Source organism: Rhagoletis pomonella, unplaced genomic scaffold (genome assembly GCF_013731165.1).
Source record: "Rhagoletis pomonella isolate Grant_MI unplaced genomic scaffold, Rhpom_1.0 Rhpom_scaffold_00001, whole genome shotgun sequence".
Classification (NCBI taxonomy): Eukaryota; Metazoa; Arthropoda; class Insecta; order Diptera; family Tephritidae; genus Rhagoletis; species Rhagoletis pomonella.
Window position 1 is genome coordinate 31,114,592 of NW_023458555.1, and position 10,221 is coordinate 31,124,812.

Genomic DNA, 10,221 nt, shown 5'->3' on the forward strand with positions numbered 1-10,221 from the left:
TTTTTTCTTACTTCTACATTAAATTTAAATGTTGCGGTTATTTTGATTATTAAAATCCTCTTGTTTTAAGATTTCATATTTTTTGTTTGGATGCAAATTTATGAGTAAAAAAATATACCTGCAGATTGGTTGGAATAATCAGTAGAGATAGAGAAACATCGATGTTGCTACTATCGAAGTTTAAAGCAAAAATGCAAAAACATCGATGCGTTGATGGTGCCACGATGTTTTCTCCACCTCTAATATTAGTTGCGTTCGATAACAGCCAACACCAGCCAACCATGAACGAAAGACACATTTGCACATTATTTTTGGTTCATGCCAGCCAACAATCAAAATCAAGAGAGTAAGCGAACATTCTCTCCCCAAGAGAAGAAAAAGCAAAAAAGTAAACGAACAGGAAATTAGCCTTCACTTGCAAAAACCGGAAGAAGAAGATACACCAGCTGGCTTTGTTTATTTGTTATTTGTAAACAAACTGAAATTCATGTTGCCTCCATGGAAGAAAAAAGGAAAGTGAACGTTCAATGTTCGCCAGGGACATTTCTAGAAATAAAAACTAGTCCCCTTTCAGACACGTCAAGTCTTGAAAGCAATTTTTATCGCATTCTCTTTTGTGTTTTCTCTTTGCTTCCACACGTGTCAAGTTTTATTGAATTCAAGTCCTTGGATCTTTAAATGGGAAGCAACGAAAAGATCAAAAGATAACAAGAAAACTTTAAACGAATTTACGGTACGGAGGTATCTGTACTCTACCCCTCTCTTCCCACCTCCTTCGCCCACGGACGAGCAGACTTGAAAGCAAGACTTGACGTGTCTGAAAGGGGACCTAGTTGGCGCTATCATAAAGTCACATAGCAGCAGCCAAAAAGCATATAAATACCAAAACCCGAGAAATGCAATTTTGTTTGTTTACAAAAATTGCAACCATATGTTTTGTGATAATATATTTTCGTGTTGGATAATTTTTGCCATGGATAACTAGATATGAAACTCTCTCCTTTTTTCTGAGAGCGCGCCCAGGAACTCATTTTCGTACTTGGCAGCACTGCCAATCCCTGGGCAGATAAACAGCTGACACGCGAAGTGGTGAGCTACCACTAGATGTGTGGAAAATGCATCACATTGAATTCAGTGGATTTCTTCTTTCCGCATTTTTTAATATTATTATAAAACAGTATTTGTAACTAAACGCGATTTTACTGACAATATAAACACTGAAATATAAAATAGATATGAAAAATATTGCAACTTTTGTTCGTTGTGTTTAATCAAAAGTTTCTCCATAAATTTCTCTATAAATGCCCATACATGTTTACGTCACAGCGGCTGTACTGGAGAATGTTATAAAAATACACACTTTGACAGCGCTCTCACGAGAAAAAGAGTTTCATATCTAGTTATCCATGATTTTTGCTGACTAAAATTTTGCCAGTACAAAATGAACGCTTCTCTTGCATCTAAATGAACGCTTGCTCTCTCAATTTTTGTGTGTTGGGTAATTTTTTGTCGTTATCGAACGCCATCCAGTAAAAATTTGGAAAAAACTTTTACAAATTTTTGACTTTTCGAACGCAACTGTTATCGAACGCCATCCAGTAAAAATTTGGAAAAAACTATTACAAATTTTTGACTTGTCGAACGCAACTAATCAGATGTTTTATGACAGTAAAGGAAAAAATCTGTTGTCATCATTTCTTGGTGATTTAAACAAATTGGCTTTTATTGATCATTTTGTTAGCAAGCAAATTTGTGAATTCCTTTTTCCATATTAACTAAAATAGAAACCAATCGCATATCAAAAATAAATGCTACATCAAGCATAATTTTAAGAAATGGCTGAAGCGCAAATTGGTCGACGAAATGCATGTATTGTAGTATTGGGCGACATTGGACGCAGTCCACGCATGCAATATCACGCTGTTAGTTTACTCGAAGAAAATTTTAATGTTGATATCGTTGGCTATGTAGAAACAAAGCCGTTGGATGTGTTAGTTAATGCACCCAAATGCAAAATACATGAATTGTCACCAGTGCCTGTAACAAATCTGACACCCAAATTAAAGCTTGTATTCAAAACATTCTGGCAGACTTTGAGCTTGCTGATAGCGCTAGTTTCAATACGTCGCCCAAATTGTTTGCTTGTACAAAACCCGCCAGGCGTACCTACATTGATAGTTTGTTACCTTTATTGTGCGCTTACTCGAACAAAATTTGTCATCGACTGGCATAATTACACGTACACCATATTAGCTTTAGGCAATGTGAATGGAGAAAAGAGTGGATTTTGTCGTTTAGCAAAATGGATTGAACGTTCGTTTGGAAGCAAAGCAAATGCAAATTTTTGCGTAACCAAAGCTATGCAGCAGGATTTGATTCTAAATTGGAATATTGGGTAAACTTTTATTTTAAACATACATATAACAGAAAGTTTATTTACATAAAAACTACATGCATTCATATCCACGAAACAGATTCTTGATTCATATCCATATTTCTATTTACTTTCTTCTCTATAGTCCAGCTGTTGTCTTATACGACCGCCCCCCTACACAATTCCATCCCATTGAATTGGCACAGAAACACGAGCTATTCATGAAATTATCCAAGGTGTATCCACAGTTTCTGCCAAAATGCTATTTGGATTTAAAGGAGTCAGGTGTTATTGAAACAACAGCTCTTACCCAAAAATTAATTAATGGAAACGTTTCACACAAACCACAAAGAGCGGCTATAGTGGTATCTAGCACTAGTTGGACACCAGATGAAGACTTTAGTATACTTCTAAAAGCATTAGAGGGTATTTTAGATAATCATTTTTTACTTGCTATATCTACATACACATAACATCTTTAGATTATGAGAACACTGCTACAGCGCGCCCAAAAAACTTTCCTTCTCTATTGTGTATCATTACCGGAAAGGGACCACAGAAGCAAGAGTATGAAACACAAATTGCTAAGCTAAAATGGTCGAAAGTTTCTATAATTACGCCATGGTTGGAAGTAGAAGATTACCCATTAATTTTAGCGGCAGCCGATTTAGGCGTGTGTTTACACTGGAGCAGCAGTGGTTTAGACTTACCTATGAAAGTGGTGGATATGTTCGGCTGCGGCCTGCCGGTATGCGCATATAATTTTAAATGGTAAGTACGCACATTTTTTGTGTTCTTAATTACTTTTGCGTGGTTTGATTAAAAAATTTGTCATGGTTTGTATGCATGAGCGTGTTTAAACATAATGAAGCTATTTCAGTCAAGTATTAAGAATTCAACGTATTAAATAAATTATTTATAAGGCATAACGAATACCCCTTGTGGTTTACTAAGCAATAAGGACGCTAATTTACTTAAAATTTATACACCCCGGCTTATCATGTAGCGGTAGCTTTAGGAAAGGTGGAAAACATATATTTAATACTTGCGCCGGGTATTTAATGTTCGGCTCCGCCCGAACTTAGACTTTCTTACTTGTTATTTCTACTTTTGAATATGTTCATATTGTAGTTGTAAGAGCATACAAATTGCCCAAAGAATTTTTTGGGAGTGTTTGTTGGAGTGACAGCCCTTGGTCAGATATAAATCTGGGTCGTTCCGGTTACGTAGACCCGACTGTCGTGGGAACGTTTAATATTTTTATAAATTACATCGGTGACAAACTTAAGTCTGAATGTTTTCTATGCAGATGACTAAAAAATATATAGAAAGGTACCTCAGCACAAATTCTGCAAGTACATGGAATATTTTTAAGCTCTTCGATGCAACCATGTAACTATAGTAGCCGCATGAGCAGAAGCCAATTTGCCGACTTGTCCTAAAAAGTAATCAATGGTCACATTGTTTCACCTGAAATTCTTGTGCAATTCGGCTTCATTTGTAGGCCTCAGAATAAACCGCCAACTCAAAATAACAAGCCGAAAAGTAACTACCTACAACAACAACAAATATTAAATTTTTCCGGATCAACTACCTGCTTGAGATATCACACACAGCTATACGATAATGCATTTGTTATACTAGTTTTATATTATTGAATTGTTCTTGTACTGTAATTATCTTGCAATGTTTAATTTGCTATATTAGTACAAAGCCGATTGGCGTTAAGTGTTAAGCATTAAAAAATTAAATTAAATATTACCTACCTGGACGTACGCAATTCAAGTGGTTTTCTATTTTTCTTTTAGCCTCGGTGAATTGGTGACGCACGGACAAAATGGATTCATATTCGAAAATCAAAAGGAACTGGCGGATCAACTGATATTTTGGTTTGAAAATTTCCCAAGTAATCCGCGTTTACTAGAAACCAAGGAGCGTTTTCGGAAAAATTTGCATGAATTTCAATCATTGCGCTGGCATGGGAATTGGAAAAATAATGCTTTGCCTGTTTTTAACTCTTTTACTTAAAAACACCACGCCAAAACTGTATATAGTATATAATACATGTATAATATTTATGTACACCCACAAGTCTGTTGTTTTATATTTTATTAAACTTTAATTAAATTTTCTTTATTGCTTTTTGCATACAAAATGAAAGTTATAAATGTCCATTAAAAACATTTTTGAAATAAAATAATTAAAATAGCCGATGTTTTTTTATTAATCCTAAGACGCCAAATTGTGAAGGGATGGATAACCTTTACTAAAATGGAATATGCACATAAAGTAAAGAATTGCAATTGAATCAATCCATTTGAAGTAATCACTTCAATACATAAATCGTATTAGGATTCCAATAAATCTAGATATGTATAAATTCAGTCTACTACATAGTGAATTTAATTTTTATTTGAGGATTAATTGTCGTAAACTTAGAGCTTAAACAGACGGCAGCGTTGATCCGGATCAACTCGGGAATTAACTGCAGTTGATCCGGATTAAGTCGCAGTTAATCCCGATCAACGCAGTCGTCTGTTTAAGCTTTTACTCAACTCAAAACAATGCTTATCTTTAAAACAAATTCTGTGATCGAGTAAAGTATTACAAATTTTCAGAAATAGTGACCATGACGAATATATTTCACATGTGCTCTCCACAAACCGGGCAATTATTTGAATGACATCTACACTTGTTGTAGCAGGCGTCGTGCAACGCATGTCCGCAACGGAGCTTGGTCATATTATCAATCTGCATAACCTTCACGCATATAACGCAGACATCTCCGGGCTTACTAAAACGATAAATAAAATGTGATAATCAGAAATTCACTTCAGAGTTGTTCTCAACCGAAGCCACTTTGAATTCAAATTGAATGGGTTTAAATTCACTCGGCAGTGAGTTGCAAAACCTGTCTGCATGTTCATTCAAATTTTAAATCATATGTATACTAACGATTGAAATCTCTTTTTGGGACTATTATCGGCACTTGGTTCACTATAAAATAGGGTTAAAAATATAATGTAACCCTAATATAATGTGAAAACAAATTTCAAAACATGTTTATACTAACGTAATAAAGCTTTCTCTAGATCTTCCACGAGTATCACCGCGGCTTTCGTCACGATAATTAAGTGCTTGTGGTCGCGTCAGTACTAAAGCAACCATTCCTACACAAACTCCCAGCATGAATTGCCATATAGGAATCATTCTGGGGATTCGATTTCATAAAAACTTAATTCTATTCTAACAAACTTTTTTATGTAAAGGGTGTAAAATTACCGATTTTGAGACAAAGATCGAACTGTTGTAGTGTAAACAAATTCCAATACCAGAAAAATTGAAAAGGACTTTACAACTAGGGATGCCGAAATGATATCGATGCTAGAGGTGTAAAACTATCGATGGTACTATCATTGCTATCGAATGGTTCTATTTTGACGTAGAATACGTCTTACGTTTCGATCACGGTTGCTGTTTTGGTCCAAATGGACCAAATTTGATCCATTTATTTTCGTTTGGTCCAATGGTCCAATTCTTTTGAAAATGGTCCATTTCACAAGCCTTTGGTTAGGTTATTATCCCCCTTTCACTTCATGCAATAGTTACGCATTATACCGGCCGTCTTCACGTGCTGGAAAATCTCGCTTGCGAGCGGTATGCGAGCTCTCGCTTGCTTCCAACTATCATTTTTGTTGTTTGACAGCTATGTTCTTATTTCGCAGAATTCTTCAGAGCATCGTTTATCTTGGAGGCAAATGCAAATTTAGAGACAGCCATTTTTCATTTGAAAATAGTATACATCTCTTTATGCAGATTTTCTAATTTCCTCAAACTTTTAAGAGCCTGCAAGGCTTGAACCTTCGTGTTTGGCGACATTTTACAAATGAAAAAGTATGCTATGAAATGCCCAGTCAACAAAACTCTATCTCGCTTGCGAGAGAAAAAAGCAGAACGCAAGCGAGATTTTCAAGCATGTGAAGACGGCCGGTAAAAGTGACGATACGGCCATCTTCAGCCATGTTACTGATGCGCTGACGAACGTCGACGATGACGATATTCAGATCTTCAAATATGGTATGGCTAATTATCTGTAAAAACACGCTTCAAAACATATCGAGGTTTCTTGCTAATTTCAATTAATCGGTGACCAATATTAAAGGGGCTGGCAATAATATGGAAAGGTAGCAAAACTTAAATCGTAGCATTTAGCACATGAAAATGATATTCGATTTCAATCGAAAATATTTTAAAAATCTTGAAATTATTACACCACAAAAAGTTCTTTCTGATACTGATGTATCAATTTTGCCGCTACTCGACCAATTTCCTGCATTGGTAAATGATGCGGACAGAATTGAATTTAAATTTCGCAAATTAGGGCTGAGTGAAGGTAACTTCAAAAACTATACCAATAGAAGGTTTTTGGAATCAAGTAAGTTTGATTAAAAATGCAGTGGGATAAGCGGCCTTTGAAGAATTGTGTGATTTAGTTCATGACATTTTTAGTCTACTCACAGTTCCGCAGCAGGTGAGCACAAATTTTTTGAATTAGTATTAGTAAAAACGAAATTAAAAAACAAATTATAATTTAAAACTTAAATAATATAATTTTTTAATATAAAATTTTAGTACTCCTTGGATGTAAAGTCAAAAAAAATCGTTATAAAAACTGAATTGGTATATTTTCTTGGTAAAAAGGAATAAAATCCACTCAATCTCCCGATGTAATAAAAATTGGCCCATTTTTTACCATTTGGTCCATTTTTTGGTCAGAAAAATAAACCGGGGTTTCGATGTGGAGGCGCTGTCACCTCAACTGAAGTTTTTCACTTCCCTTTGGAAGCCTTCACTCCAGTTTCCTTCGTTTTACTTCACTTTCCACAAATTAGATTTATCTCCAAAATAAACAAAAATTTCTTTGAAATGTATGACTTATTTCACCAAAATCAAAAATTTTTGCTAAAATTCTTCTTAAGTAGAAGATATGGCAAAGTAACTTTTCGCCAAAAACTACTAAAAAGACACCTTATCTGATCTGGCATCGGTTATTTCAAGGCAAAACTTTTCGTCAGTTTACACTGGCTACACACGATGAACAGATCCGCGCACATGTGCGCCAACATGCTCGCTGTCGTTTGCTACAGACGGTGAGTGGCTCATAAGTGATTTTGTACTCAAAGCGTTGACATGGGGAGTAAAGACGCGGATGATGCAATTGAAATACTTATGACTTAGGTGTTTTTATGTACTTATGTGTTACTTAAATTTATTTATATTTTACTTGTATGTATGTACATACATATATGTACATATAATAGTAATTTAGCCTCATTTATCAAAAATTCAATTAACGCACATGGCTTGGACGCATTTATCCGCGATGTGCACACTGCAAGCATCAACACAAAATGAGGTTGTTGTTTTTGTTTCCGGGTTGGCTTTCCTTTATGGCCGTTCGTTAAAGGGGCGGTGGGCGAAAGGTTAGTGGGCGTGACACCTCTAACCCACCTTTTTGGAGAGGGAATTAACCGCCATTGACAAAAATGCAACCCCCGACCACCTAGAACCCATATGGTTCCCTAGGGACCCCTTAGAAAAGTCGCCAAAAATCACAATTTTCATTTGCGTTTATACGCTTGAAAACTGTTAAATATTCATTTGCACAATTCATTTTTATATACACATTTTTATACACAAGACATTTTTATAAAACACGCAGTTACCAAAATAGACATCACTGGGGCGGCAGCCCCAGGTTTACCACACAGAAAAGGAATTCTAGTTACCTCATCTTTTCCCAAGGTTACATCACCGCCCCAGTTAGGTCACACAGAAAGGAGAATTCTACGTAGTAAGGGTTATAATCCCTAAGCGCGGCTGAAGGCCGCCTACGCAGAAAGGAATTCTACGAAAAAATACTGTGGACGCAAGTAAAAATTGCGATTTTTGGCCATTTTTCTAAGGGGTCCGTAGGGAACCACAGGGGGCCTAGGTGGTCGGGGGTTGCATTTTTGCCCAACCCCCTTTGCACACCGCACCTTTAAGGAAAGGCCATAATGGAAAGTTTCCCCTTGTTTGCAATGCGATGCTCGCAAACCACGCTACAAACGACGAGCATGCTCGCTGAAAATAAAAATTTTTTAATTTTTGGCGAGCATGCTCGCAAACCGCCCTACAAACGACGAACATGCACAGCAAGCCGAGCATGTGTGCGGATATGTTCGTCGTGTGTAGCCACTGTAAAGGCCCGTTTACATACAACTTTGGAGTTGCGTTAGCGTCGGCGTCGCTTTCACAGCTGACTATGAATACATGCATTTAAATGAAAGTCTCCACATAACCAAAGTTGGGCAACGCCAACGCCAGCACAACGCAGAAAGATGGCCAACTCTCAACTTTTCGCGCGCGTCGTTCGTCAGCTGTTCCAAATAATCAAAATTATGTCATTTCATTTTCATTTTTAATCAAATGCGGGCAAGAAATATAATTTTGAATGCAATTATTGATATAAAATTTTGATTTATCTGCCGCTAGTATGTTAATTTAGTGTCCAAAGTATTCTCTGCTAAGCGTTCATTGTAGCAAGCACGGGCGTTATTCGCGCCGCTGTCAAAGCGACGCCAGCGCCAACGCAACGCCAAAGTTGTATGTGGACGGGCCTTAAGGAACGCAACTAATACTTGGTATCGAACAAAAAGTATCGAGTATGTACTTTTATTTACCCGTATCGTTTCATCCCTATATGTACTTGTATTTACTCTCATCGTTTTATCCCTATTTGTCTTAAGCTTAAAGATCGTAGTTATTACTTCCATTATAATATTTATATATGTACGTAGAACACGAAAAAATCTTGCGGTATAAGTTAGATTTTTAAAACATCGGATCCCCATAATGATTCCTGTATGGCAAATGCTGATCGCCGCTTGTGTAGGCCTAGTTGTCTTGGTACTAATTCGGCCACGACCGATTGGTTATGATCAAAAACCCAGAAATTCATTTAATACGTGGGTTTATCTTTTGAAAGTTGTTTTGAATTTTGTCGTTAATAATGATTAACTTACTGACTTACTTTTGAACATTTTAGCACGCCTGAGGAAAGATGCCCTATATGCTTAGATGAAATGACTAATCGTGGAATGAGGTACCTGCCTTGCGGACATGCGATGCACGAGAAATGCTACCAGGAGAGCCAGCGAAATGTGGTACGGAATTGTCCCGTCTGCCGCTGTCCTCTGTGAAATGTTATGTGGAGTTGGGTAATTTTTATAAAATTATATCGAACAATAAAGAAACGCGCTGTTAGACTCTCGAAAATACCATAATGTAATAATATTGTATTACACTATGTCGCCGGCGGGTCGCAAAATCGATTCACCGGCGAACCGCAAAAAACGATATACTAGCAAACTGCAAAACGATGCTCAAAATCTTTAAAAACACCCATACAAATCGAATTTCAAATTGTGTGCAATATTAAAGCATTATCGTAATTTACGGCTGATTTATAATTTATAACCAAATCATGCTGAAGTCGAGTAATTTCGTTTTGTAAAACATAACATTAAAACATAAATTACTTACCCCCCTATTATGGATTCGTACCATGCACCATAAAGGCATGCATTCTATTATTTTCTATTACGAATTGAGGTTGTCGTATGAAATCCTGTAGTAACAGTTTTGTTTTAAGTGCACGGCCATGGTTTAAACTCAGTTTAAACGCCCTATCTGTCTGGTTTAAACTAAGACCCCTATTATGAGTTGCATTCGATTTTCGACTGTGGTCGAAAGTGCTGAGCGAACGAATTTTCATTTGCTATTATGGCGCTCATTCGATGAAG

The 10,221-nt window shown here is 36.5% G+C and overlaps 3 protein-coding genes across 4 annotated transcripts; 2 read left to right on the plus strand and 1 right to left on the minus strand.

Moving 5' to 3' along the window:
- Nucleotides 1–1,649: 1,649 nt before the first annotated feature.
- Nucleotides 1,650–4,486, plus strand: LOC118742552 (chitobiosyldiphosphodolichol beta-mannosyltransferase-like). The gene is made up of 4 exons (XM_036474704.1): nt 1,650–2,395; nt 2,520–2,800; nt 2,857–3,145; nt 4,183–4,486. Exons 1-4 carry the CDS (start codon nt 1,836–1,838, stop codon nt 4,400–4,402), a joined length of 1,350 nt encoding a protein of 449 aa, XP_036330597.1. The 5' UTR covers nt 1,650–1,835; the 3' UTR covers nt 4,403–4,486.
- A 258-nt stretch (nt 4,487–4,744) lies between these two features.
- On the minus strand, nt 4,745–5,766 carry LOC118742577 (E3 ubiquitin-protein ligase TTC3-like). 2 transcript variants are annotated; one of them, XM_036474753.1, is made up of 4 exons: nt 5,657–5,765; nt 5,448–5,585; nt 5,330–5,371; nt 4,745–5,168 (listed from the first exon to the last, which is right to left on the minus strand). In XM_036474753.1, the coding sequence occupies exons 2-4, from the start codon at nt 5,582–5,584 to the stop codon at nt 5,018–5,020; spliced, it is 330 nt and encodes a 109-aa protein (XP_036330646.1). In that variant the 5' UTR covers nt 5,585; nt 5,657–5,765; the 3' UTR covers nt 4,745–5,017. The 2 variants fall into 2 exon arrangements, with proteins under 2 accessions (XP_036330646.1, XP_036330656.1); XM_036474763.1 differs by lacking the exon at nt 5,330–5,371 and having other exon boundaries at nt 4,751–5,168; nt 5,657–5,766.
- A 3,345-nt stretch (nt 5,767–9,111) lies between these two features.
- LOC118742585 (E3 ubiquitin-protein ligase RNF167-like) lies at nt 9,112–9,990 on the plus strand. The gene is made up of 2 exons (XM_036474775.1): nt 9,112–9,384; nt 9,465–9,990. Exons 1-2 carry the CDS (start codon nt 9,272–9,274, stop codon nt 9,616–9,618), a joined length of 267 nt encoding a protein of 88 aa, XP_036330668.1. The 5' UTR covers nt 9,112–9,271; the 3' UTR covers nt 9,619–9,990.
- Nucleotides 9,991–10,221: the final 231 nt, after the last annotated feature.

What these genes read in the sequence shown, in the direction of transcription:
- LOC118742585 (XM_036474775.1), top strand. Translation starts at nt 9,272, where the DNA reads ATGATTCCTGTATGGCAAATGCTGATCGCCGCTTGTGTAGGCCTAGTT. An exon ending in CCCAGAAATTCATTTAATAC is followed by an intron (nt 9,385 to 9,464) that starts GTGGGTTTATCT and finishes TGAACATTTTAG; the next exon opens with CACGCCTGAGGAAAGATGCC.
- LOC118742552 (XM_036474704.1), top strand. Translation starts at nt 1,836, where the DNA reads ATGGCTGAAGCGCAAATTGGTCGACGAAATGCATGTATTGTAGTATTG. An exon ending in ACTTCTAAAAGCATTAGAGG is followed by an intron (nt 2,801 to 2,856) that starts GTATTTTAGATA and finishes TAACATCTTTAG; the next exon opens with ATTATGAGAACACTGCTACA. An exon ending in TGCGCATATAATTTTAAATG is followed by an intron (nt 3,146 to 4,182) that starts GTAAGTACGCAC and finishes TTTTTCTTTTAG; the next exon opens with CCTCGGTGAATTGGTGACGC.
- LOC118742577 (XM_036474753.1), bottom strand. Translation starts at nt 5,584, where the DNA reads ATGATTCCTATATGGCAATTCATGCTGGGAGTTTGTGTAGGAATGGTT. An exon ending in TCTAGAGAAAGCTTTATTAC is followed by an intron (nt 5,372 to 5,447) that starts GTTAGTATAAAC and finishes CCTATTTTATAG; the next exon opens with TGAACCAAGTGCCGATAATA. An exon ending in CCCAAAAAGAGATTTCAATC is followed by an intron (nt 5,169 to 5,329) that starts GTTAGTATACAT and finishes TTATCGTTTTAG; the next exon opens with TAAGCCCGGAGATGTCTGCG.